Source organism: Gnatocerus cornutus, chromosome 8, assembly GCF_029298725.1.
Source record: "Gnatocerus cornutus isolate USDA-ARS CGAHR chromosome 8, icGnaCorn1.1, whole genome shotgun sequence".
Classification (NCBI taxonomy): domain Eukaryota; kingdom Metazoa; phylum Arthropoda; class Insecta; order Coleoptera; family Tenebrionidae; genus Gnatocerus; species Gnatocerus cornutus.
In genome coordinates this window covers 10,237,065-10,265,033 of record NC_142240.1, presented here as the reverse complement: position 1 = coordinate 10,265,033, position 27,969 = coordinate 10,237,065, and the positions used below count along the sequence as shown (strand labels likewise).

The window sequence follows — 27,969 nt, the reverse complement described above, 5'->3', positions numbered from 1 at the left end:
CGTGGCGGAGAGTTGGTGGCGGCGATGACGGCGGCGGCGGCCGTGGGGGCCCGCCGCTGAGGCGCCCGCTCCGCCCCTGTGCGGCCGAGGCCGACCCTGCGCTGGCCTTGGGGCCGGAGGTTAGTGGCCCCGAGCACGCGGGATTGTTTACCCGGTGACAGCATGTGCTGGTGGTGGTGCCCGGCGGCGGCGTTATGAGCCCCGACTGCTGACGACGCTATCTTGATCGAGGGCCCTGTTTATGGCGGACAGGGAGCCCATGGCGTGGCGAAAGCACGACCATCTCATGCTCATGGACAAAAACAAACCCAAAAGTAAGTACCACTAACCATATCACCACACTACCATCGACCTATCCTTTCTTTATCCCATGCACGGATTTGATGACTTGCGGATTTATTTAATCACCATTCAACCTTCACGTTTCCAAGAAATCTCCCTCGATTTGTGACGTCACCGATGTGCATTTCGCGGTCAGTGGCGGCGCAAATTCAACCAAACATAAACATAGGGGAAGGTGGAACAAAATCACACGACAACACATTCTCAATCACTACAACTATTCTTATTACTTTATACACTCCATTTCCTAATATTAACAAACAACAAATTCAACATAACGAGACCTGTTTTCCAGAAAAACTAATTTGAAGCGCACGCCACTGTTCCCATTAAGCTAATTATGTACAGGTGTTCCAGTATTTGCTAAACATATGGCAATTTAATGTTAATTTTTATTTTATTTATTCGTCCTCCACAATTTATTTTAGCGAGTTTATGTTACACATTTGTATCACCAACATCAGTACATATCTAAATTTGATCAATCCTTATATTTTATTCATTTAATTAGTTTCAGAAATTTTGCCTAGATAAATGAAACAGAGCTACAAATGAACAAAAGTGAAAGTATTTTAAAAATACAAAACTCTTTCCTACCTTTTTATAAAGAAAATGTGTATATTTTTTATTACGCTATATTTATTATTTTTCTCATCCGTTCATAAAATTTATCCATTTTAGATGATCTTGCAACGTAAAAATAACTTATTCTGTTCGCGCTGCTAACATTAAAATGTTTCATTATTTATCTGATAAGAGGCAGACTAAATTATTTGTTTGTAAACTTGAGTACTGTTGACGTGCACTTGTGACTTCTTGTGTCGCACGGAAATAACTCGTAAAATGTCTTTTATATTGTTTTTATTTTACATTCCTTGTGTAAAATTTTATCAAAAATATATATCGGAATTTAAGCACCTGGTAGTGAGTGGGTTCAAAAAAATTTGCGGACCGCCTTGAACATTTTTTAAATTCTAGTACTAGTTAGGGTACAAATATCTTTAAAAATTGTCTGTTTATCTTTTCATTAGTAACTTTCCAAATCAAGAAAGCTTCATTTTTAACGATAAACTTGAGGGTTAAGGTTGCATTGAAACGCAATAGCGGTGCTAAACTCTAAATACGTAATTAACTTACGAATTGCACAATTTTTGATAAAAGGTGCTAAGTGCTATTATAATATTTTAAACTTATGTACAATCTGAGATAACACTGAAATTATCATTTATGAAATATCTTTGACTTTATTTTTATAACTTGGCACCTTTCGAGAGGTGTTTATTTAAAAATACAATTATTTTTTACATTCCTAAATATTTGACCGATTTACAACATGTGCAAACCCGGAACTGTTACAAAAAAATGTTCCCAAGTGGGCCGGTTATGTAGAAACGTATGTCGTGTATAGAAATAATTGTTAAATTAAAATGTCACGTAATATCACATTGTTGCGTCGTTCATCGAAAGAGATATAATAAGAATCTGGTAAACAAAAACAAGGGTAACTAATCTGCTACAGTCATTTTAGCTATCACTTATAACATATAGCAACATTGTCAAGTGTTTACACTCCAAATAGAAATGCTTGATTAAATTCGACACAAAATTGGAAACCTGTTAATCTGTAACCACCTCGAAGTGTTTATCACTTGCTGACTTATGTACGATGGTACTTATGTACGTCAAAATCTGACATAGTAAACAGATCTATAGGAGGCTACTTTCGCGGTCTATTAAAACCCACTTGCCGAGCTCGTGTCGCAATATACAACTTTTTTTTTAAATCGCCACAACCGTTACCATCTGATTCAGCTCTTTCGCAAGTGGTACAAGTTTGGCAGTCCATTGTTTCAAACGTAGCCAAGTGTAGGAAACATTACATTCACCCATTAAAGTCTTGTAATAAGTACAAATGACTTGCAAAATTGCGAACGCAATTAAAATCACACCCTTACGATTCGAAGAAGTTTCTTGAGTGTTTAGACGCCAGAGCATGCATTTCCCATTAAAATAATGCATCTTGATTTGTACGGTGACGGATATCAGTCGTAAAGTTTGAAAGTTTTATTGTTACGAGTTACGTTTATACACTTTCAGAGTGTTAATTTAAGGATAATTGGAAGAAGTATCCTTGAAATGCCGTCTTCTGTTTCCGATAGCGGAAAGCGAACAGTATCCTTTTTTACATTGTTTGTTTTTTAAATGTCAGTAATTATGTTTACAGAGTGATGATTATGGGAAGTGAATGCCTGGCACGGCATATACGGAGTGTGTCATATGCAATTCGTACCACAAATATGGAAACCGTCGTTCCAGAAGCGTTTTTTAATGACAGATGTATTCAATAAAATCTACTGTAAAATCCGTTTAACGATTCACGAACCAGACTTTGACCGTAATCGTTGTAAATATACACAAAAACATGACTAACTTCCACCACAGATTTCCACAATTTCAAAAATCCACCATCGACACGTGCCAGTACTGGCCGTGAATCAACATCGAATGACGTCAAGAAAGTGTTTCATGGATCACTTGATTGTTTTTTTATAATTTCGCTCGTACAATCGCACTCATCACGTTTGAGGTTTCTGTAATGACAAGGCCGAAGGAAAAGTTTTTGCTAAATTCAAATGACCGCGACTTGTAGATAATGAGAATGTTGCAGCCAAGTGATAATCACGTTTGTATATATACACGGTGGTGATAAGAAACGAAGAATATATACCGGAAGTTCAACACACTTTGATCTCGCCTGTTTTTTTATTAACACGTGCGTCGAGAGTGGAGGTCTAAGGTTGACGAGTTCAGATCGGAATGACAAACCACTTGGGATCACCTGATTTTAGTCCCATTGAAAACGTTTGGAGGACTTTTTTCTGCGGATACATCTTGATTATTGTGCTCGATTTTGGAGCTAATCACTGTCAATCGTCAAAAACCTTCGTTGCGCTCTTCCTACACAAATAACTGTTAAAAAGATCCTTGACGTTTTTGCACTGTGTATTATTTACCAACAAACTAATTTCTTTGAAAAGTTGTCACGTAACTGACAGAGCCAAGGTGATACAGAATACATTCCAGAACACATTGTACACAGCACAGGATGGTTTAAAAATATTGCACTTTTTCTGTTTGTTTAAAAAAAATACAGAAAATCTTAGTACTGGGACAATTAAAAAAAGCTTTGGCATGAAAAATAAAACATCGAAGAAAGTGCTCGTGAGATGTAAACACCATAACTGTATTTCTTTTGGAGAAAAAAATACACAAGTCGTCAGGGCTAATTTTTCGCACTGTTGCTTTGTGAGTGGCGCCCAGAATTATCTAATTTTCAATTCGTCGAGAGCAAAAGTCGTTTTAGTGAAGACGAGATACGATAATAGCCCACAAGTTGGTTAGCTGACTCCGTAGCAATGCGGCCGCTACTGTCTATTTCCAGTTCGTCTGTGGCCCCCGACTGCCGGCCAGACAAAGCGCCAGGTATTTATAGAAAGCGCGCTTTGTTACTAGGTGTTCGGAAAGTTTGGAGCACATCGATGCATAAAAGTTTGCCAAACTGTACGATGCACTCGCGTCGGACGGAATTAGAGAGCCCACGGCGAAGTGTTAAAACCCGAAAAACTTCAGTGACAGATCTAAATTTATCCTCTGGTGCTATCCCAACTATTCCTTGTGCTTCCGGTTTCGCGAAAAACATCCGTAATTAACATCGACGCGCGACAATCACACTCTGACACACCGAGATATTATTGTGGAATTAATTAATGTTCGTGTATGGAGGAGATAAGGATTTAAATTGTTCTTTCGGGGAATGCGCACTATCCGGAAAAAATTTTACTCCGGAATCGACGCTCCGGGCGCGAGGAGATAACTTCCTAAAACGGTTGGAATAATAAAGGAGAGGTTCTGTGTGCACTTTGGTCGGAAGATATTGAATGAAACGCAGTACCAACACCGTTGCCATCCCGACTATCTTTATAGGTTATCGCCACTTTTATTCATAATGTGAAAGTTTAAAAAAAGACCTAGCTGAGGAATGTGGGTAAATGGATATTCTCAAAATGGGGCGGCGGGTCGATGGCCCCAAAACTGAACTTGACTCTTCAGTTTTGCAAATTCCAAATTTTTCATAACAGAATTCCCTGTATATCGTAGTTTCTGCGGTTCTTGTCCCCTAAAATAATCTTCGAAAACAATCAAAAGTCTGCATAGACTCTTTTTTATATTAGCAGCGGTTTGGTTTTTATTTCGTTATTTATCCACTTTGATTAATTGCGTACCTGTTTACTCATTAGAGTGTTTCTGGAATGTTTACGTTAATTTCCATGTTTATTTTTGCGACTACCGACTTACCACATAATTGCTTGAGAATCACGACCCGCCACTGCTCTCCGCACTTTCTTTTTGCAGATTGTTTCCCAAACGTCGACTGATGATGGATTTAGTTTGGCAACTAGTTCTTACCGGAAATTTCGCAGTGATAATAGTGTATTGAATTTTAGAATATCTGAGGATTGTCAACAGAGTTGAACTGTCGTCACACGAAGGCGGATGTCGTAAATGCATTGTTTTCAATGGTGGTGGTGTTGTTATTGTTGGAACTCTTCGTGGGTCTTTTGAACTTTTGAAACGTCTCTTGATTTAAATCGTCATAAAACGTTGCTAATTACTGGAAGGTTTAAATGTTGATTAGTAGGCGTTTTGTAGCAATTCTGTCAGACTTTCCGCCTTTGCAATGGTTTATTTATGGATGCGAAGAAGTTTATGGGTTAGGGGGGTTCACACGGCGAAAAATGCTGCAGTCTTTAGCTTAGTTCGCAGTGTACCTATTCCAAATAAAATGCAATGTAGGTTAGGATTGCAGCTTACGAAACAGTTTATGTGTAGTTGTTTATAAATACTGACACAATTATTTCCCAAGCATCAGTGAGTTCAAAACATGTCACTTCTGCGTTGACATTAGTTTTGCTTGCACTTGTGTACCTCCCTTAAGACGACCTCGCGATTTTTCGCCTACTCATCTCAACCTACCTGTGTTCTCTCCAGATTAATAATGAAAGCGAATTTGTGGAAGATACTGTTTGGAAGTAGACTCTTTTGACTTTTAAATTTAATTCTTTCGCCGTAAAGTGTAATGCGTCGTAAACTTTTTTAATTTCCTTTTTTTTCGGGTAATTTTTGTGATTTTGGTCAGTGTATATTTTCGCAGTCAATTTGCAACATGTAAAGTAAAAGTTGTGGTCTTAAAGGTGGGTGCTGAGTCATTTTGCTTAGCACAGTCGTCTTATGTCATACATTACGACATCGACGCGGCCAATTGCGTTTCAGTTCGGATGCAATCACCGACGTCTTTGCGAAGGTGGTCGTTAACGCTTCCCGTTTTTAGTTGTTCTTTTTCAATGAGTTCTAAATTTGCATATGGTCAAAGGAAAAATGGGTGGGGATGACACATGCAAGCTAAAATTATACAATGTGCACGCCAAAAATAGTTTTCCACGAAGTAATAAAACATTGCATGATTATTTTCGCGGCGTCGTTCGATACTTTTGGTCGGCGCCAGGTGCCCGAGGATGGCGTCCGTGATTGTCCGAAACGTCGTAGATTGACCGACAGACACTCGGAACGGAGGTAATGACTCGCGGAGCGGTTCCGCCCCACCTGCAAGGTGCCTTCGCCGCCCCCGTCCTTCCCCGGCGTGCCGCGTCTCGCCGCCCCCAACCCCGTTCCAGCCGGACTCCCCAATTGTGGACAAGGGGCTCGGAGATGAGAAGGGAGAAGTGTGGAGTCATATTGATCTGCGCCGCGCACTCGAAAATGCCACCTCACAAATGCGATGTTCAACTTCAAATATCTGAAGTATTGCAGAAAATAAACTTGGGGATGATTTTTCCACAGCCCCCTTTCTCTCCATCTTTAATTTGAAAGTTTCACAGTCATTATCGGTAGATTTATTAAATCGTGCAAAATCCGCATAGACGTGTTAAAATCATGAAAGTTTTAAATGACCCCTTCGGGTCACGTATTCGAGTTTTTGTCCCCCTGGCGCGGTTCATCGTCGGGGGAGGTTTTTTGCGCAGCGCATAATCGAGTAGTCGCGGCGTTATTTACACAATCCGCAATTTCGTCGGAGAAGACTTCCTTCGAAAAAAAATGGAAAAAAGGTTCGCACCTAAAATGCACAACCACTTCAGTCTTGAATTTCACAAACACTCCAGATTTTTTTGTTCTTGTAGAGGTACGCTTTTGAAGATTGGGATCTCGAGTTGTTCTTTTTACTAATTATTATTTTTTATCGCGGCAATTTATTCGGATTTCAGACCGACAGAATTATTAATGTTTTAAAATCGCAATCTAATTTCGGTCCCCTGCGGAGTGTTTATGGCCGGGGGTTAATTTCCAAATATCGGGAAGAGTCGATGAAGGCTAATGGGTGATTCCCTCAATGACACTAATCCTTATTTGGGCACGTGATGGAAATTTTCGAACGTTTGCGGTGTTAATGTTTGGGCGTGTGGTCGTTGATGGACTTTTAATTGGAGTAGGAAATGTCAAAGGAGAGCAAATTCGCGAATCTCCTTGCGTTCATTGATCTCCTAAAAAATCAGCGATTTGGGTATTGCGTGCGGATGAACACCGTAATAACTATGAGAAAGTGCGCAGTAAAAATGCGTGCACCTTTCCTTGGAGTTAATTTACGAAATATATGTAGCGCAAAGTCTTAAATATGGGCCCAGGATGGAAGTCATCACAATAACCGTAATCATTTTGCGCGAAAACTGCGCAGTATTAGTCTTATAATTGCGTGTTCCAGATGCTTTATGAATATTGGCTGCGAGATTAAGCGTCTCATCTTCTCGGTGCGTGAACCCCATTGTTGGTCGACGCCAGTCAAACTCTTCTTTGTTTATGAGCGGTGTGCCAGATGGATGTCCTCATTGTCTACGAGTTCCCCTTTTGCTTGAAGGACGTCGGTTCTCTTTCACTGCATGGTCGCCCTTGTAATAATGATCGAGAATGGTCGGTGACTGGGTTGTTCGAATTTTTTTTTTGCTTTTCTTTCGGAAGGTAGAGGAGGTTGCGCTTTTTATATCGCTGAGGCGTCGGCGTTGTTCCAACATAATTCAAAAGGAAGAACGCTCCTCTTGGAGACTGATAAAACCACGAAGATGCATGCGCAATGCACTTCGAAGGATACATATATCGAATCGCTTCTTCGCTACGTGATACGAATGGACGAGATATGTCGGCTCGTTGTATTGTTGCTCATGCAAAAATTAACGCTTTTTGGTTCGAAAGGGGTCAGTTGTCAAATGTCATAGGGCACAACGCAGAGTGTGGGAGGCTAAAGCTCCAAGAGGAAGCGCGGTTTTGGCCGGGATCAAGGACGAAAAGTTGCTGGGAGGTGAATGAATTATTTATGTTAAAACATAACGTAACATTACATTTTTGTTATAATCACAATTTTGGCTCAAGGAAAATAGTTGTAAAAACCGCGTCGGCATCGGAATCGCCGGAACCCCCGGAGTTTCTCGATTTTGAGTCACCGTTGTCTGGTAGTGTTGCACATGCAGACAGTTCCGTTGGTCGCTTTAACAGCACTCTCACGTGCCGCATTTATTACTTCCTCCGAGTTACAGAGTAGTACTTCCGATAAATTTTGCATGCGAATGTATTAGGGGGCTCTGCGAAGGGGCGAATCTTCGATTACAATGAAGATTATTTAATCCGTGAAGAACACCAAGCAGTTCAAGGTCTACCGCCGGTTTGCAGATGTCGATGGCAGCAGGTGGACTGACTCCTGACTCACACAACTCTTCACAAACAACTTTTGAAATTGGTCAACGTCCCTCGCAAAAACTGACCCAAGAAGAGTCTTCGTGTCGTTTTTGGCGGTTGCGACATGTTTAAATATTTGCGGTGTCGTCTTATCAGTACAAGACCTTGTGGTCTAGTTAGAAAAATTAGCACTTGTGGTATTTTTTTGGCGGTGGCCTTTGGCCTTCCGATTGTTTCGACGAGACAAATTGCAATGCAAACAAAACAACCAACACGATGATGAAGCGCATTTGTTTCGACGGCGCCACGACAGAGATAAAGCTGGAGATATTGGAGACCTGTCGAAATAACATCGATAGGCTTTTTCCCAGAATGCGACTCGGGGAAAAATTCGATCGTGGGGAAATATCGACCTGACGAAACTGCGTATGATGTACACACACAAAGTAAACTTTACGAAACCGAACGTTTGTTTACAAACACACGAGCTCACAGAAGTGCGACCTTGATAAGTCAATAGATAACATGGCGTCTTCACGTGTTTTCCCTGTGTGCACTTGGAAAATGCGCCGCCGTTCGTCGTCCTCCATTGCGCTTCATGCTGTCGTCAAGGAGAAGTAATCTCTATGAAGCGGAGAGAGAGAGAAAGAGGGTAGAACGGGGCCACCGAGAAACTGTGACACGTGAAAAGGCCACACATGTGAGAAGGGAAAAGTTTTTCCATCCACGGAAAAAATCAACAATCGATCGTTTATCGACAATTTTCATGTAACTTATCGTCACAAGTGGGCCGCCACCTCAATTCGTACGCGTCGTAAATTTCGCAAAACCATGTCAAGGCTATGGCGTCGATGACGTTTCTAAAATGGCGGGGGAGAAGACCGAATTGCCAACGACAATAACAAAGAGCTCGCCGACACTGACGCGACGTGCAGGAAACACGCGATGACCGGATCAGATCCTCCGCTAATAAATTAACATCCTGCTTCTACGATGACGAGCGACAACCGTGAAGAGAAAAGACAACACAATGACACTTTCTCCCAGAGAAAATCTAACTCTTTACGTGCCACCACAGGCTTCTTTCTACTCCGATGACCGACGAGGGAAAACCCACAGTCACAGGACGATCGTGTTACGACAAGAACTTCCGCAAGAACAGTTGCACAATTCGCGACGAAGCTTTGATCGTTTCGCACGTAAATGAACGGTCGTTGAGAGATGTAAACACAGACAGGACGAAAAAGGATTTGATTTGAAGCGACTGGATTCGAGATCAAGGACTTCACCAAACTCTATGAGAAAGATAAAGAAAATAAAAGTCTTATGACGGTAAGGAGATACTAAAGGAATGGAGGGTCCAAAGGACGCAATCGAACTGTCGTTGATCGAAACTAAGTAGATATTTTCATAGATGGGGGAAAAAAAGAAACTTCAAACATTAAAGAACGTATTTTAAAGACGTAAATTAACGAGAAACGCCAAACAAAACGACTTATTTTGCAACTGCAACTGAGAAGAGGATTTTCAATTACCGTTCTACGAACTACAGATTTTTCATTTTATTTTAAAGATTTCATAACTCCCACAGATTAGATAGTCTCGAGATTGTTACTAAGTTCTGAGCATTTTATTGTTATTTTTAGATACTGATTTTATTTGATTTTTATTGTACTGTCATAATAGTTTTTGTATTAAAAAAATACATACAATAACATTTAAAAAATCTAAACAAAGTGTTTAAAATTGGAAGTTCGAACTGTCGATAAATTAAAAGGTGCTCTTTTACACTTGGCATTTTATTACATTTATTAAGTACTTTAAAACATTGCGTAATGTTGTGTTACGAAAGCTGTAAGCACATGTGTCGTAATTTTAAGCTTTACTGTGTCGATTCATAACTTTAAACCCGAAGGTGGATTTTTCATTGCAGCTTTTGCTCAAAAACCAGTTGATTTGATAATCCATTTGAATCTGACGTTATTTTTCCGGTTATATGCACTAGCTGTCTATTATGAAATCCCTTGATGTGGGTGTTTATTATTGGGTGAATAGGCCGACCCTTAAAAGGACATTCGACATTGCATCCCACTCCTTCGTTGCACATGTCGAGCGAAGAAATCGGGTGGAGGCGTCGGGCGAGGAAAGCCTAGATTCCACCGGTCTTTTCTTGTGTTCTTTTTCTCTTTATTATAAGAAGAGAAGAACGTTCTCCCGATATTGGCGACGCTCCATTTCCGCATTTTCCATCGGCCGCCACCTTCTCCAATTTAAATTCCATCAGAACGGCTGACTCTCGTCTTCAACTCTCTCTCGTTGACTTTAATTGCGGTATTTATCCAGCAACCCCGAAACGGATTAAAACCCGTTTAACCGGAATCACAATTGACCGGATGGCAGTGTCGGTTGCATGTTCGCGCCGGATTATTGGTTTTAATTCCGGGCGCTCGACGAAATGCGCTCGTCTTTTTTTCTTAAATAGCGTGACTCCGGGAAAATTGTACACTTACGATCGAAAGCAACGACCGACGAGGGTATAGCTGGAAAATAGACGTAAATTTCTGGTATTAGAGATCGTTTAGAGTGGAATAAAATTCGTTTGGTGGTCGAAAGATTTTCGTTTCCTGTTTGTCCCGGAACTGCCGATGTCGAATCGTAACAATGGTGATCTTCTTCGCGAGGAGCGTCAGATAAAGCGGATGGTCGCATTGTCCGTAAATGACCGGCACTTGCATTCCCGTCGTTCCGTGGCGGTTCTTAACCTCTCCGGAAGATGGCCGGAGCACCGTCTGAGCGACTCGTCTACCTCTCATACTTGTTGCTGGTCGCATGGTCGCACTTCCGTCGTCTCAGCGAGGGTTGCGACTTTCATTTCGGATGCAATTAGTCGGAGACGAGGGAAAAATTCAATCAGGACGCGTCCTCCGGACAAATTAGATTTTTTCCAAGACAAGCTGGAAGGATAACAGAGATACATCGTCTAGATCTATTTATGTGCGTGTGGGCAGTATAGCGCGATTTTTCAATGTAGTTGTTCACTCGGAGGTTGTTTAACTCGATAATTGGCAAGTAAACAATCGTTTTAATAGCGCGATCGGCCTAGCAACAGCCATCAACCTTGCGCGTAGGTATATGATGACGATTATATGCACCTGTTTTAAAATTCATAGTACCGTTCCATAGTTGCTAAGTTGTTGCGTTTCGTTAAACCGGCGGCAGTGCTGCACCAATCCAGATTTGTGTTTTGTGGACTAAATTTATGCACGGAACGATACAAGACTAACGTCGGTGCTTGTCTGGTCGAATGTCTGGCGCACCGACCTGAAGACGTTGCATGGTTATTAATTCGAACGTTATTTAGATAAAGAGGAAGGGAAAAAATAAAGTGGAAAATGTTACATAATGGCTTGACGACTTTTCTAACGAGGGGATCAAGATCTAGGTACATTTTTAGACGCTTTTTCTAGAGGTACTATTACTCTCTGTTTTTCCTCTAAAGTCAAGACGCAAAAAAGCCACGAAGTAATGAAAATGTTGACAGAAAAAAAAAACAAATTGTCTTTTTTAACTTCAGGAGATTTCGGACTGTTGAACTTCAAGAGGAACTATTCAACTCGGATTTTACTCGCCGTCATTGGAGTTTTTATATGTTTATTTAAAGACAGTGATAGGGAAAAACGACTTGTAGCTTTTTCTTCGACACATTAGGGGCTATTCTGTATCGAGTCTGTTAAATTTAAAGGGTACGTTAAAATAGTCAGATTTAACGGTGCGGGGTTTAAATAGCTATTCTGTATCATGAAATAAACGTAGTTCGTTAAAATGGAGAATTTTAACGTACGTCTGTTAATTCGATTGTGAACGAGCCCTAGTGGTATGTTTGCGCGTGCGCATTTTGTGATTTTCACTACTATCATCGAGAGAAATGAAACTAATGAGAATGACAAATCGTAAATAATATTAAAAAAAATATTTGAACAATGTATAAACGTAACTGGAAACTTGAAACACATTTTTTGGTCATTTTGGTCCAACATCAATATTTAGGAATGTAGAAAATCCTTGCATATTAAAAGTTTAGGTCAAAGATAATAAAATGCAAATTTATTTATTACCAAAACGTGCAGTTTTTTACTTAGTTTTATTTATTACAAATAGGTAAATTATTTGCGAACATTACTTTGTCGATATCTTTTTGAAACTATTTTAATGAGTGTCTAGAATGCATTTCTGTAATTTTTAGAACATGACCAAGTCGCTATCCATCGTATAGAGCTCTTAAATAAAAATCTAATGTGAAAATGCATTTTACAATACTAATACAACATAATATTACTATTTTAAATTGTTTATTAGAATCAAAGGGTTTTATTTAAATTTATTTAAATAATCGGAACAATTTGAATCATAAATTATTTATTCGACGAAGAAAATGGCTCGCTTTAATTGCTAATTCAAATTAAATTTCATGTTTTATCTGAATATAAAAATTCATTCAATAATAATTAAAGTAACTTCAAATTTCACCTCATACATGTGATTTCTTTGTTATCAAAAATTTATCAAATGCATCAAATTTGATGTAATTGCATTTGAAGAATTCAACAAAATTCATCTTATTTCGTAACATTTATTAAATAACCTCGAAACCAACTGTCAAAGTGAATCTAAAAGCACCCTGTTAAATTTAAAGGATGGCCTCGGCTTGCCTTTAAAATAAGCAGCTTTTTAACGTACTTCGGTTAAAATTTTAACGGACTTCGGTGATACAGAATAGGAATTTCACTTTAAGGGACCTTTATAATTTTAACATACCTTTAAAATTAACAGACTCGATACAGAATAGCCCTTATTAAACCATTAAAAATGTTGGCAATGCCATCGTTTTTACGGCTTCCATCTTTACAGTGAGATTTACTTCTAAAATCGGAAATCCCGGCTCTCTTTCTTTGTTTTTCCCTGCAAAATCTTAAAGATTCCGAAATTTATCTCTTCAGAAGTTGTGAACTAATAAAACGCTTCGACGGTTGGGGTATGTAGACATTGCATTTAAAAACTGTTAGTTCTCGTCGAAGATGGATTTGATAATGGCGAAAGTTGGGACGTAAGTTGTTCTCATATCCTTCCTCGCTCGAAGACTTTGATGCAACAGTGTAATTTTATCCAAAAATCCCCTGTAAATCACCAACTGCACTATCATCGCACAAAGAACTAACATAAAGCAGCGTCCAACGAAGCTTTAGATGCTTTTCCGTCGTAGTCCGCGACATCAAACATGAATTAGCTTATGTACACACATAAAACACGCATGGCCTGAAGTCACGTGCTGTTTCTGGAGTTTTATCACATGAGTAACAGTGAAACCGATTATAATAAACTTTCAAAAGATCGTGGTGGTGCAAATTGAGACTTTTTTTCTCCAATTAAACAAGGTGTTGGATGTACGCTTTAAAAATAATGAGTGGAAATTCAAGAACAAAACCCATGGTTTTGTTTCTAGCCGCGCCGCCCCCGCTCCGAATTGATTTTCGAACAAGGCGACGTGATTTATGTGTCACGAAGTTGGTGGGAAATCTGCGAGAGGCTGTGCGAGAGCGGAAGCGGCGGCGTTTGGGCTTCGGATCGATACCGCCGTCGTGTTGTTGCAGTTGGCGGTTTGTTTGGGTAGGTCAAAAACTATTTCAGATGGATATTGTACACATACCTACATTGCCGACGCGTAGTTGATCCGGTGATGGAATGGGGTCATTTGGTCTAAATCCCATCCGACATTCAAGACGATTTTTATCATCACCTGCGATATGGCGCGTCGATCAGGTGGCTACTCTGACTAACTGCATCGATTCTCGTCTCTAAAAATCCTCCGTTCTTTCTGGAGAAGCCGTTTGGAGTCTTTGGAACGTCTCCAATTTCTTATCCTGTCTCTTTTCGTTTTCACTTAGCTTTCGGAGGATCTTCTTAGCAGCTGTTTCGCTCACCACTACGTCAATCACGCTGGTACTCTGGTTCTACGCTGAATAATTCGAAACAACCTCTAATTGACACTGTATTGACTCGAAACTAGCGTTCTGCATTTGCCTGAGCTAAATCTGGCTTGTCATTTGCACCGGTCCGTTTGAAATTTTAATTTTTTCTGTAAATAATTCATCGAGTGCCGAGGTGCTACCAAAAAAATGAGACCAACAGGATCGATAGGTGTCCCTATTTTTGGCACTGACAATGTAACTCTCTGACGTCTCTATACGGGCCGAACGGCGCCCTATAAGTCAAGGGGCGTGTGCCCATTGATGATAATGACCGTCGGAATAAATCCGATCACGAATTGGCTCGTGGCCTAACTTTCGCGACATATTAACGGTTATGATCAGTTTTGAATGATTATGATGCTGGACGCGACTTCAACTTGTTTCCGCCATCAAATTGTTTTATATCGTGTTACTTTCTAATTTACAAAGGGTGTGAAACACAAGCGCTCAATTAACCTCAATCTTGATTATATTTTTGTCGAGGTTATAATTAATAGCGTGGGTTTGTTTTCGGTTAATTTTAATGTCAAGAAAGGAGCCGGTTTCATTGACTGGGGCCAGTAGAGGTGGGACAGATTGACATGATAACTTCATTCCGTTCATTGATAAATTTTTCAGTGAGAGAAATGAAGGTTATGAGTGTCTCGATAAACTACACCAACAAAAAACTTAAAAAGAAAAAGGGGAAACGATTGAAGATATAAATAGAATGATAGAGCAACGGAGTGGTAATTTAAAGGCACCTTTACTGGGGTAGTGTAAGTGGATAGGGGGAATTTCAAAAGAAAGAAATGTACATCACAAGATTGACAGAAATGAAATCGTAATGAGATGAAATGAAAAACTATAGAAGAGTTCTTCACGACCAGGGATAAAACAGCGATGCTTGCATTTTTTATTCCTGCATAAGCTGAGTCGAATAGCCGAAGAATTTGCAGCTTCCAACTGGTAGTAAAAGCTCGGCAATTCAGGCGTTTGTTGCTTGTGGACAAAACGAAAAGCTCGTGTTGGTGCAACATCCCATCTCTGAAAAATGGTAATCTTTTGATGTGGCTCGCTTAATAGTTTCAGTCGTTCAACTTTGATATTATATAGTTCCTATGAACATGACGAACAAACAATATTCCAATTTCAGACAGTTTCCCGCGTTTAAGGTCAACAGCTTTTGCCGGCACTCTATTTAAATTAACATCAAAGTGTTCTTTGACTTGACAGACATTTGTTTTGTCTTAAGTCTCGTGGAGTTCTGTGTTCTTTGTTTGATTTGATGCTTTTTGTGGTGGCTAATCCTTTCGCCGGTCAAAATGTGCACGAAAATACCGAAGAACCGTAAAAAGTCAAGCTTGTTAACCATAATTTGAATTTTTTCGTGACATTTTTTACACGTCTGCGTTAAATATTTATGAACGTCGATGTTTTCACCTTTTGGACGACGTGACGTGGATTCTTTTGTTTTTTTTTGCGGTCGATGAAAAATTTTTCAGACGGAGCAGGTGTTCGTATTTGACAGCTGTCCGAGCAGAACCCGGATTATTCCGGTGCAACTGGAGCGAGATTAGAAAAACTGTTTTCCTGCGATAAATAGAGCCACCAGTGCAGCAGGATTACATTCGTTTTATCGAACCTAAAAGGAAAGTTTAATTGGGAACGATTTAAAGTTGCGGTCTCGTCCGGCAGATCTAGGTATTCAGACCGCAGATGTGTTGTCATTATAGGTTGAGGTGGCGGTTTGGAACGGGGGTGGCTGTCGACGACTCGAAATGGATGAAAATTGAAGGAGGGAAAAATAAGACGACGGAGTGAGGGTGATAAGTCTCGTTGTTGTTATGTAGGTCGGAGTGTGTTATAGAGACCAAATGGTATAGACGTGCAGTCAAGCGACAATTCTATTACCGGACTTGCACCACGTCAATCCGGTGTGGATTAGTGTAAGGAGGAGATTGGAGAAATGATAGCTGAGATTTCACCTGTTTTAGACAACTGTTGCCCCTCTTGAAGAAGCATGGCGAAGCTGCGGTCTTTTATCAAATTCTGTCTGGAAAGTTAATTCCCTCTAGAGTTAGTTTTTGTGCTAAATTACAAATTGTCTGCCAGTTTTTATCCCAACTGTTTTAATCGAGTTGTAATTTCGACGAAATCTGGAATAACTTTCCATTTCCGATTTTTTCTTTAAACATGTCCGATTTATCATCATTATATTTAAATGGTCCTTGACGAAAATCTCGATAAGTGTCCGACAATAGATGAGTTTTATCTGGTTCTCGTTCTCGTTTAGAAAACATGCGACATTGTGCATTTTAATGTAAAGTAACGATCATAACAGCAACATAAAGAGTTCTCCAGCAGAGGTATTCAATGGTCCGCAATCATTTCGACATTTTTACATTGCACCCTTCGGTGTCGCTTTCAACCCCGTTTCCTTATCTCGAGATATGTAGTATGTGTATGTTTGAGCGACCAAAAGAAGTGTGGAAATAATTAAAGAGCACCGATACGGTCTATCATTAACTATAACTGTCCCAGGTGGCATTTCAGACAAAGACGGAGTGAATTTTTTATAGATCGCATCGAAATCCATCTCCCGAAGGGGCGTCTGTCTGTCAAACAAGCTGCACTTTACTGTGTTCTTATTTATTCAATTACAAACTAGACAATCAGCATCGCAGTCAAGGGTTGTATTAATTATGCAAAGAAGTAGCGTCGTCTATTGCACCTGTTCTTTTGCTAAAAAACGTGCTAACCCAATTTCCCACCAGCATATTGTCGGCCACATGGTGCAAATCTAATCAGATCAATCCGATTAGCAGAAGCTACAAACAGCGAACTCTGGAAACTGCATTTAACCGAATTAACCGTATCGTATCACAATATTGCAGCAGATAATTTCATCCCCATATACCCTATTACGTCATTAATCCGCCCAAACCGAGCACTAACCGAGACAGCACTGTTGCTCCGCAAGCAAAAAGACCAACTATCCCTCAAAAGTATGCAAATCCTTCGGTTTTTGTTTTTCGTGATTAACGACGCGAAGAAAAGCCCGTTATGAAGGTGTCGAAAATCCTCCCCATCATCGGCGGTGGCGGCGGGAGAAGAATCAGGTGGGAGGCCAAAAGTATCGATCGGGGCGAAGAAGGAAGCAGAGGCACACGTCTGGCCGGCATCGTCCTCCTCCTCCGCTGTCTCCGCTCTTCTCACGCCGTCTGGAATGTCAAGAGGTCGCGAGCTTTTACATCACGACCGCCAACTATGCGCCCATTATGTATGCTCCATTATTTATCGGGAGGAGATCGCCTCCGTCTTTTCCCCCTTGGAAAAAAACGCGGAGAGGAGAAAGAGAATAAAAAAGCTCACCACATGCGACACATACATACGCACGCACGCACCCAAAGCTCCCTGCAAAGCTTTTAGGAAGTTCGACGACCGCAAGCCCCTATCCTTTAACGATCACATTAATAATTACGATCGGCCCTGAAGCACCATTAGTGAATAATAATAGGTCCGACTGCATAACTAAGAACGGCCGAACGAATGAATTATCGATACCAGCCACGTCACTATCATATCAATCGTGGTAAACAGGACTTAATTTGCATTTAATTTTTATCTGTTTGTTGAGGCACTCCTCAGATAGGTGGAGGCGCCGGGTAAATTTTTTTTTCAACACGTCTAAATGGTTTTATATCTTTCCTTATAGATACATAATTTGTCTCTTTTTAGCGGCTTCTTTCCTGTTTCTATTGGTTTTTAATCCCATCAATAGTTCCCAAAACTTCTCCGAGTATAATTATTACATTTGTTCCCAGATATTTAATTCAGTTAGTTTCCCCAACTTATATCAAATGTTTAGACCCTGAATTTCTTATTTTGCTTTTGTGATATCGACAAATAATTTGATGAAGGTACAAGAAAAACAATTTCGGCTTTTCTCTTCTTCGTTTTCGCCATTCTCCTAATTTTCAACTTGTCCAAGTCTTTCATTCTAAACTGTCCACTCGAAATAACCACCCATGTCACTTTATCCTCTCGCTCCACGCAGACGATGCTATCTCCTGTCTTGAGGCTTCTGAAAAAAATACGTCCGAAAGATAGAATCCCGAAAGTCATCCTTTATCCCTGTGAAATATCACCAGGACGCGACTCTCCCGGATTAAGGACGCGATAAGATAAGAATCAAAAATCACACGATTAAAAAAATGTCGTCGCTGTTCTTTTTCTTTTCCACGTAATGAAATCCTGGTTGAATTTTGAAACGATGACTATGGATATTTTACACTGCGACCGTATATTTTTTGTCCGGATCACCTGCATTATTAAATCGCTGAATCGATACGTGTGGGTTCATCCCTGTTTTTTCGTATAAAATAGAGCAAGCGGTGATTTGATGCTACATCGACCTTGATTTGGAGTTTTTCTCTTTGGTGTTTGTAACTGGAAACGAATGCATTCGAGGGGGATTTTTTCTTGGATGTTGGGACACAAGCGGTTTGTTTTTAATCCAATAGGTTAATTAATTGTGCGGCAAATTGTTTGATTGAGCGGACGTTTGTGCGTTGGCGGGAAAGGATTGATTTTGATTGCAAAGGGTTTTTATCAAAAGTGGGATCACACAACGTTCAATCAAAGTTTTATTCATTTTATCACAATTGTGAAGCAGCTAGAGAATAAACGGAGATGTTTTAATTGTATAAAAAGAAGAACCCGCAAGACCATTTTGATTTGCAAATTCTGTGGAAATGTGGAAACTCGTCGCCGCTGCTTGTACATACTTCGTTACTTAATGGTCGACCGCAATAAAGAAGTGGAACGCCTCCCGAAATAAATTTTCAATTATCGAAAAATATAAGTGCATGCAGATAAAGCGGGCGTCCCGAGCGTCCGTATTTATGCGTCTGGATGGGAACGACGCCGGTTATTTAGTTGTTTGATATTTGCGAGCGTCACTAATGATGCTTATAACGTCCTTCGTCGTCGCTCCTTATGCCAAATTTAAACGATGATAATTTGTACGTCATCTCCCGGTTAATTTTTTTTCTTTCCGGACTGCACGTAAATCAATATTAAGAGAGTTCTCCGGACGTTAAGAACCGGAACGCGCGGTTGCAATGCAATAAACCCATTGAACATTAAATCAAATCCGGGTCCACCATAAATTCCGGGGTCGTGTTCACTTCAGCAACAGTTCGGTCGAAATTAAAGCAAGAAGCGCAACACTTGGAAACTTTGATTTACACGCAAAAACATTGCCGGGAGTCTGCGAAGTTGCGGAGGCTTTAGTTAACAGAACGGGAACGATACATGTTAGCGGATAATTGGAGGTGTTACGGGGGCTCTAGTATTGTGGGTGAATTTTCCTGGGTTTTCGGCATCCGATGACGTCAATAGCACCATACATAATTCATGCATTAATGATCCGAAATGTAAATAACACCATTCATCCGTCTAATAACGGAAGAATCCCGTGAATAGACGTGATTTGAGGGCCGACGGTCGAACTGAGACGTCTATATGGGAAGATTTACGCTTTTTTCCCTTTAGGGAGATTTTATCGCGCAGGTTAAGCGAGGATTTTTAGACGAACAGCAATTTCTAGATGGGTATTTATCAATTTTATTATTGGCGGTAAGCACCCGTTACGGTAAAATTGCCACCTCTTTTGCTACAAATTGTAAGCTAGTTGTGTATGCGTCTGCAACTTTTTAATCTGCACCTATAAATTTGACTCGCATTCTTTTTGTTGCCTGAAGGATTAAGCTGTGTTGAATGTAAACTGAATTTTGAGTTGTACTTTTTATTGCAAGTGTAAAAAACATTGCTAACAATAACCGATTTTTTCGTGGAAGCACTCACATACAGTCGACCTTTGACCACATGACGGTTGGAACTGTTTTCTTTGTGTCGGCAAATATTTGGTGCCATCACCTTGACAGGTTTCCTTTCCTTTCTACATTTTCTGTCTCAAGGGCCAATTTTTATTGTTTTTTTTTTCTTCTTTTGCAGTGCCTGTATCCAGTGGAAGCGGAGACACGCTACGGCAACGTCATGTGCCCCTGTACGGTCGCCTCGTGGCGGAGGACCAGTTGGGAATGGGTCACATGTCGAATCCTCCAGCCGACATCCAAGCAATGCAAGCGCGAATACCTCACACCTTCAGGGACTCGTCAGCGGCGCCGTTACGAAAACTCAGCGTGGACCTGATCAAAACATACAAACACATCAACGAGGTGGGTGTAGGAAACGAGACGTTCACCAGGTTCCACGAATTTACGACGTCTTGACGTTAGCACGGACCGTTACGCGTTCATCTAGCCATGGAAGAGGGTTTTCTACGACGACGTTACAAGATATGTAAACAGGGACATAACAGTTGATAGGGCGTTAAACGGTGTCTGGCACACTGCAATTACCGTTTTCGACTCGATGACGCGCGAGCGAAAAAACCCAATAATGGCACTTCGGAAAGTGGAAAATTGCGGCAGGAGATGACGGTCGCGGTGACTCATTCGGATATTAGGGTTTCCGAGACGGCAAATCCGTATTTCCGCGAGGATTTCCTTGGGTTTTTCGAGGTTTTACATATGTTGCGACGAGGGGCGGCGACAACAACCACTCTTGTTGCCGTGGGGAAAGGGTGACGCTTTTATTGCCTGTTGGGTGCCTGATTGGGCGTCGTTTTCAGAGTTCCTGCTTCATTTTCTGACTCTCGAACTGGGATAAATACTACTTTCCTTCAGATAATCGAATTGAAGCAAATACAATATTCAACACCGCTGCTGCAACACGATAAGTTCGATTTTATACAATTCCAACACTAGAAATGTTTGTACACCACCTTCTAATCTTCAAGTAGGGGAGAGGGGGGCATAGTGGGGTACCGGGGCATAGCGGGGTAACACTCCTGCTGCTCAAATCAAACGCTGTGAAAAAAGTCGAATAGCGTGTTTTGATTGGTTGTTAGTTGACAGTTAACCACGTGTGTTTTATAAAACAAAATGTTAAAACCTATATGTTTTATAAAACAAAATGTGAAATTCAGTGTTTTCGTTAAAAAATTCGCGAAGTTAGGGAGCAAGTTTTTTTCAAATTTAGTCATACAAATGTTGTGGCTAATTATGATGAACCTGCTCATTTATGTGCAATTGGCATTGATGCCTAAGTAATTTTAAAATGTTACTTTTTCTAAGTAGGTACACAGTAATTCAAAAATTTGATTTCCCCATAGGGTACCCCACTTTACCCCTATGTGCGGGGCAAAGCGGGGCAAATCCCATTTTTTAAAATAATGCTCACAAGTCGTAAGTTTTTTATGGTAATCAAAAAAAGTTCAACAAAAATCATCCGCAATACATTAGTCTATGATATTTAGTAAAAAAAAATTGTTAATTTCTATTATTTTAACATGCGTGGCTAATTGAATGTTAAGTACCCCACTATGCCCCCCTCTCCCCTACTTTCCAATTACAATACTTTTTGCATTATAGATTCTGGCCACATTTTTTTTGCGCTGACGTTGATTAATGGTGTCCTCTTCTGTAATTATGAAAATCTAGCCTTCAGGATCAAACTTAATTTGGTGCTTTAATTTCTTTTTGCATTTCCCGCCTTTTTTCCATTACTTAAGCCCCTCTTCGTTTTTCCTCATTTTTCAAATCGTTACATCCTGTGCAGTCTTCACATCCGGCAATACATTTTCCACTCGCCAACTATATCTTTCAACATCAATTTTTCCCACCGCCACTTCATACGACGACCGTCCACAGTCGCGTTGAACCTTCTAATTAAAAAGCCGTGGAGCGTTCCACCGCCACTTACAAATAATGAATTTCCATTATCTCGTCCCAAACAAAACAATTCCTTACACCGTCGATGGCGGTTGCGTTGCTGCCACAATTAAAATTTTTCTCTTTTTATTCGGTGTCGGGGGCGGCACCGACACGCGACTTGAAAATCTCATCCGACTCATATTTCTTGGAAAAGTGTGTCTCTTCCAGACTGACGTATTTACGACGTCGATCACCGCCGCCCACGTCACCGGCCGCCCCCACGGACTGTGTAATCCGTAAAATCCGAATCGTTTGAACCGTGACGGCGGAGTGTCATTACGATAATCTATCAACAGAACGGAATTATTTATGAAATGGACGGGTATGTTTACGGTTCGTGGAAGGGAGAGGATCGCCGCCGCCGGACGGAGGGGTTTTAGGGGGTGGGTTTTCCGAGTCTGGATTTTTTTGTTATTATCCTTGTTTCGCGAATGCAGCAAGGTCGCGACTCCGATATTGCATGGCAACAACACGACCTCACATTGTTGTTACGACTGAGTTTGAAGATTAGCGCTGTCTGGGAATAATACACTGTGACAAAGAAAATTTGGGGGGAATTTTAAATTGTGGGATTCCGCCGTGTGCTCTTTTTTCAGCGAAGAAAGTTGCTGGTGTGAAAATGGCGGTGATTTGTCAAGGTGAAAATGGAAATGGAAAAGAAATTTAGAAAATGTCCAATTTTCTGGAACATCTGTCTCTCGAGTAAACGATGAATCAACTCAACCCCCGAAATTATTCAATTAATTGCCGGATTCCCACCATGTCGTGTCTTGTCTTGTTTATAAAAACTAAATAAATAAAATTCAAGAAGCTATAAAACTTGATGACTTTTGGTGGCAAAAAAACTCCAACTTTTCTGGATGAGCTCAAATACTTCGCGGATGTTGTTGCTATATTTCCTTTTCCCATTTGTTTATCTGGAAGTTTTCAATTAGTTTTTCGGATGTCGTTCTTCGGGGCGGAATAGATCTTTCCTTTCAAGATGTATGGCCGATATTAGTAATATATTGGGACTTCGTCTAGCTTGCCAAGTTATTATCTGTTTGACGATGCAGGGCACGCACCCTTGATGCCAGTAAAAGTTATGGGCAAGTGACAGGGCGAGCGACAGTCAACACATTGGCGGCGCGTGATCTCCAATATCGTCGTGGTATTGTCGTATTTATGCCATTTTTTTTCGGACGAGTACGAGACGAAGGTGCACGATTTAATTAGACTCTAATTCGACGCGATGGTTTAATTAATTGGGGCGAACCGTTCGTCGCTGACGCGTGTCGTAATTGCCATTATAATTGTTCACAAACTAGAGACCATAACAGAGGCATTAACCTTAGGTATAACAGACCCCTAACTGGCCGTTACGGTACAGTAAAACTAGACAGGATAGAATATTTTCGACTACGGACCTGCTCGTAATTTTTTGCGATTGGTGTCATGTAAGTCGTCATTGGCGTCAATTTTTATTATTAATCTCCACCTCGGGAGAGCTCGCGAATGAAATTAATTCCGGAATGCAAATAACTTTAATTATACGAACTAAATTTTAATCACGTCATCCTGAGGGAAATTAAATTAGAAAAAGTTGTGTCTAACTGGAAAACAAATCATGTCGGAAACGGCGACGCTAAATGCAGTGGAAATCTCGGCGGCGGCAGTGGAACCTGGAAAAGAAAAAAAAATAGATTTAGTGACGCCTTCCATTTATCGATTTCTTTATGTGTGTCTTGTAGGTGTATTACGCGAAAAAGAAACGAAGAGCGGCGCAACCCCAAGAAGATACCTCTCATAAAAAAGAGAGGAAACTGTACAATGACGGTTACGACGACGACAATCACGATTACATCGTGAAGAATGGTGAAAAGTTCCTCGACCGATACGAAATCGACTCGCTTATAGGCAAAGGATCGTTCGGACAGGTCGTTAAGGCCTACGATCACGTGGAACAATGTCACGTGGCGATCAAAATAATCAAGAACAAGAAACCCTTCCTCAACCAGGCCCAAATCGAGGTCAAACTACTGGAAATGATGAATAGGGCGGACGCGGAAAATAAGTATTATATAGGTAATACCGGTTGTAATTTGTTTGATTTAGAGAGGGTGAACGTTTCTTTTCGTTTGCAGTTAAATTAAAGCGGCACTTCATGTGGCGAAACCACCTGTGTCTGGTGTTCGAACTGCTCTCGTATAATCTGTATGATCTGTTGAGGAACACAAACTTCCGTGGCGTCTCATTGAATCTCACGAGAAAGTTCGCCCAGCAACTGTGCACAGCCCTATTGTTCCTTTCGACGCCTGAACTGAATATCATCCACTGCGATCTGAAGCCTGAGAACATTCTGTTGTGCAATCCGAAACGTTCAGCCATAAAAATCGTCGACTTCGGGAGTTCTTGCCAGCTAGGCCAGAGGGTAATCAAAAAAGAGACTCAAAATTTTCAATCCGAATCATTTTGTTTTCGTTTTGCAGATATACCAGTACATACAGTCGAGGTTTTATAGGTCGCCAGAAGTGTTACTGGGTATACCTTACGATTTAGCGATAGACATGTGGTCCTTGGGGTGCATACTGGTCGAGATGCACACGGGAGAGCCTCTATTCAGCGGAGCGAATGAAATCGATCAAATGAATAAGATAGTCGAAGTGTTGGGAATGCCACCGAAAAGTCTTCTAGATCAAGCGAATAAGACGAGGAAGTTCTTCGAGAAACTGCCAGGAGACGGAAGGTAAGCACCCTGAAAATCATCTCGTTTCTTCTTTTTTCTTTCAACTGTTGCGAAATTGCGCTCTCTGAAGTAGTTGTTACGTCTCCAAAAAAACTAACATGAATATTTCGCGATTTTGTCGGATTTGGCATGATACAGTGCTGCAAATTACATTCATTTACATAGAAATACGAAAAGATAAATGCGCTTTTGATACAGCCGTGTAACAGACATATCTTTTATGAATTACGAGCCAAGTAGTGATTTTTATTTCAAGTTTATTGCATGCGATACAGCGTTTTTGCATTACTGTCGCGTCCGAGTTTGGATAAATCCATCCGAAAACTTTGAGAGGGCCTTGGGTGACAGTATAAAGACTAATTTCATGCGGGAAAAGTTATATCACCCTCATGGTAACGACACTAATTTGTGAGAAATCCACATGAATTAGTCTAATCTCCCTGTTTTTTTTTTAATAAAAAATGGATTATTGAAATAATGTTATCGTAATTCAATTAATTTGGAATTTTTGCTCTAAGCCCCCAAAATAATACTCTTTGGGGTTTAATTTTTTATCTTTGATACCTCCGGCCACGTTCCCAAATTTTCCTTTTTATTGATTTTTGTTTTTTTCTTGTAGATATGTGTTGAAAAAGACGAAAGACGGGAAAAAGTACAAGTTGCCCGGGACGAGGCGACTCCACGATATCCTAGGTGTCGACACGGGAGGTCCTGGAGGAAGGAGAGCTGGTGAACCTGGCCATTCGACCGCCGAATATCTCAAATTCAAGGATTTGATTTTGCGTATGCTTGATTATGATCCAAAATCCAGGATAACGTCGTATTACGCTCTCCAACATAATTTCTTCAAACGGACCACGGACGAATGCACCTCAACGCCTAACAGTAACAGTTCAAGTCCGGCTGTGGCGTCGTTGGACATGTCCATCACGAATAGTTCAAGTAGTCAACACGGTACGTGTCTTGGGGACGAGGTTTTTCTGATTATAATCCATGATGATAGTCGTTCTTGCATTTTCGTTGCGCGTTTTATGCTTGTGATTGTTTTTCTGTTGTTCATGACCATGCGATTGTTGCATCTGGGAAGAATGAGATCGTAATTTTAATTTTTGTATGTGTGCAGACGTTGCGGGAAATCAACGATGACTAACATAGTGATACGGTGCCGAACCGTAACTACTCTTACTAACACAGGTATTGAATCAGTTGATCATAGTTTTTTTTGTTAGCATTTGCATTTGTTTTTTTTCGCAAGTTAACAGAACTGGAAGTGTCGCACGCCATCTGGTGTTGGCACTTAAGTCGAGTGTTGACGGATTTAAGTATACTTAAGAGGTGACGCAACCGTGAGATTCGACCGGAAGAAGAGCGAACAGCGAGCGGAGAGAATAATAATAGTCGTTGCATTGTTATCCGAGTTCTATTTTTAGAAGATCTCGTTTATTTTTGGTGTGCTGATTAATGAAAGAAGCGACAGAAGTACTTAACGAGTTGAAAGGTTAATGAGCGTTAATATTGACAATTCCATTGCGTTTACTATTTTTATCCGTCTTCCAGTTCTGTTTGGCCTGTGTAGATTAGCTGTAGTGTTGAGTGGCGTGACGATCGTGACGATGGGTTTGATGGTAACGTGTACTGGATGCTTTCAGGGTTAAATTTGGTGGGACGGTCGAGAGAGCTCTCGAGCCACAGCTACCAACAGAGCGGGTACACGACGATGGAGTGTGATCCATCACCGTCGCGGCATCCCCATAGACAACGGTACCACCAGGCCCCGATGATAAACTATGGGCCAACGTCATTGCAATATGCACCGTATCCGGGCCCCATGACCGACGGCAGCGCCCCCAAACATAACAGCAGTACAACGGCGAACGGTCCTCAGCAGGCCAAACCCAACGACAGAGACGACAGTCCTATGGTCGGCGTTTGCGTGCAGCATAATTCGGTCGCAATACATTGAGACTTTGGTTTTGTTCTTGGACAATATGTAGTCATAATTCGTTTTCGTACAGTGTGAGAAATGAGCCACGGGATTTTAGTGAATTGTGATTGTTGATGGTTTTGTTTTTGGTTATTTTTAGGGGAAAGATTTTTTTTATGACTGTTGGCGTTTACAGTGATGTGCGATTTTAAACGTTGTGGATTTTAAGACTTTTTCCAAAGGGAGGAACAACAGACTTGGGGCGCTGACGCTCTGTTGTGTTTAAGCGGATCACCAATCGAAGGACACGATATGAAAAAAAATCACGAGATTTTTAATAGGAATTAAGTTTAAAAATGAAGGATAAAGTAATTTATGCCTAGTATTTAAATATTAATGATTAATTATAGCGAGTAACCACATATGTATACATGTTTCCTATGATTTACCGTTAACTGTATGAAAGTTGGCTCTGGTTGTTTAAACAGGGGTTTTTTCATTACTAACGCGTCAAAAGTGTTCAAAAAGTAGCCTTAGATGATTTTAAGCACAACAGTATTGCAACAAGTGATTCCGCTACCATTTCAAAACATACCTCATTTTGTCAAATTAGCAATATTGGATGCGACCTAGGACAAATTATGTATTTTTTAAAGCCAGGGCCATACCAATCCACTACCGCAAGTACAGTGGTAAATGTGTTCAAAATATGATACCAGTTTGTACATGAAGCGCGAAAGTTGTCTATTCAGTTCGATTTTATAATTTGGCTAAACTTTGTCTAAAATCTTCCGAGCTGCGAGACAACTTTCGAGTTATTTTGTAAATACCTAACTTAATGAATAATCACTAGACTTGTATTTATCGATACACTTATTTATTTACGTCAGTCATGTGCAGTTATAATCATTCACGATTTAGTTGACGGAAAAATGAACGCAATGATTCTCAGCAATGTAGAAATTATTGATAGTGTATAAAATATGCGATCTATGAATTCCTAATTTCTTTGTTATTTAAATAAATTTACATCAAAACGTCGCCTTTCATTCTTACTCCTAGTATTCCTGGATAATGACACTCTTCACGTTTTTGTTCTAGGAAAGCTTAGGGAGTAAAGTGAATCAAACTGTAGACTGTGACTACATTCAATTTTCACGTGAAAATTCAATTCCAAAAGAAAATTCACATACAATTTGTTTTCAAAGAGTTTGTCTTGTATATCACTAATTTCATTTAAGTTATACTTAATTTTTGGGTGAGTTACATGTTTTTTTTAATATTACTATTAGGCGTCTTGTATAAGTAGATAATTTTGTTAAAATAAATTTTACAAGTACGAAACTTTGT

At 40.4% G+C, this 27,969-nt stretch overlaps 1 protein-coding gene and 1 long non-coding RNA gene across 4 annotated transcripts; one reads left to right on the top strand and one right to left on the bottom strand.

Moving 5' to 3' along the window:
• The first annotated feature begins 68 nt into the window (after positions 1-68).
• mnb (minibrain) lies at positions 69-27,963 on the top strand. 2 transcript variants are annotated; one of them, XM_088042637.1, is made up of 8 exons: positions 69-314; positions 20,148-20,371; positions 23,701-24,034; positions 24,094-24,380; positions 24,439-24,695; positions 25,315-25,649; positions 25,819-25,889; positions 26,345-26,434. In XM_088042637.1, the coding sequence occupies exons 1-7, from the start codon at positions 242-244 to the stop codon at positions 25,839-25,841; spliced, it is 1,533 nt and encodes a 510-aa protein (XP_087898763.1). In that variant the 5' UTR covers positions 69-241; the 3' UTR covers positions 25,842-25,889; positions 26,345-26,434. The 2 variants fall into 2 exon arrangements, with proteins under 2 accessions (XP_087898763.1, XP_087898762.1); XM_088042636.1 differs by lacking the exon at positions 25,819-25,889 and having other exon boundaries at positions 26,345-27,963.
• LOC148169674 (uncharacterized) lies at positions 4,311-5,148 on the bottom strand. 2 transcript variants are annotated; one of them, XR_015770533.1, is made up of 3 exons: positions 4,699-5,148; positions 4,626-4,647; positions 4,311-4,529 (listed from the first exon to the last, which is right to left on the bottom strand). It is a non-coding gene; the product is annotated as an uncharacterized LOC148169674 (long non-coding RNA). The 2 variants fall into 2 exon arrangements; XR_015770532.1 differs by having other exon boundaries at positions 4,313-4,647.
• Positions 27,964-27,969: the final 6 nt, after the last annotated feature.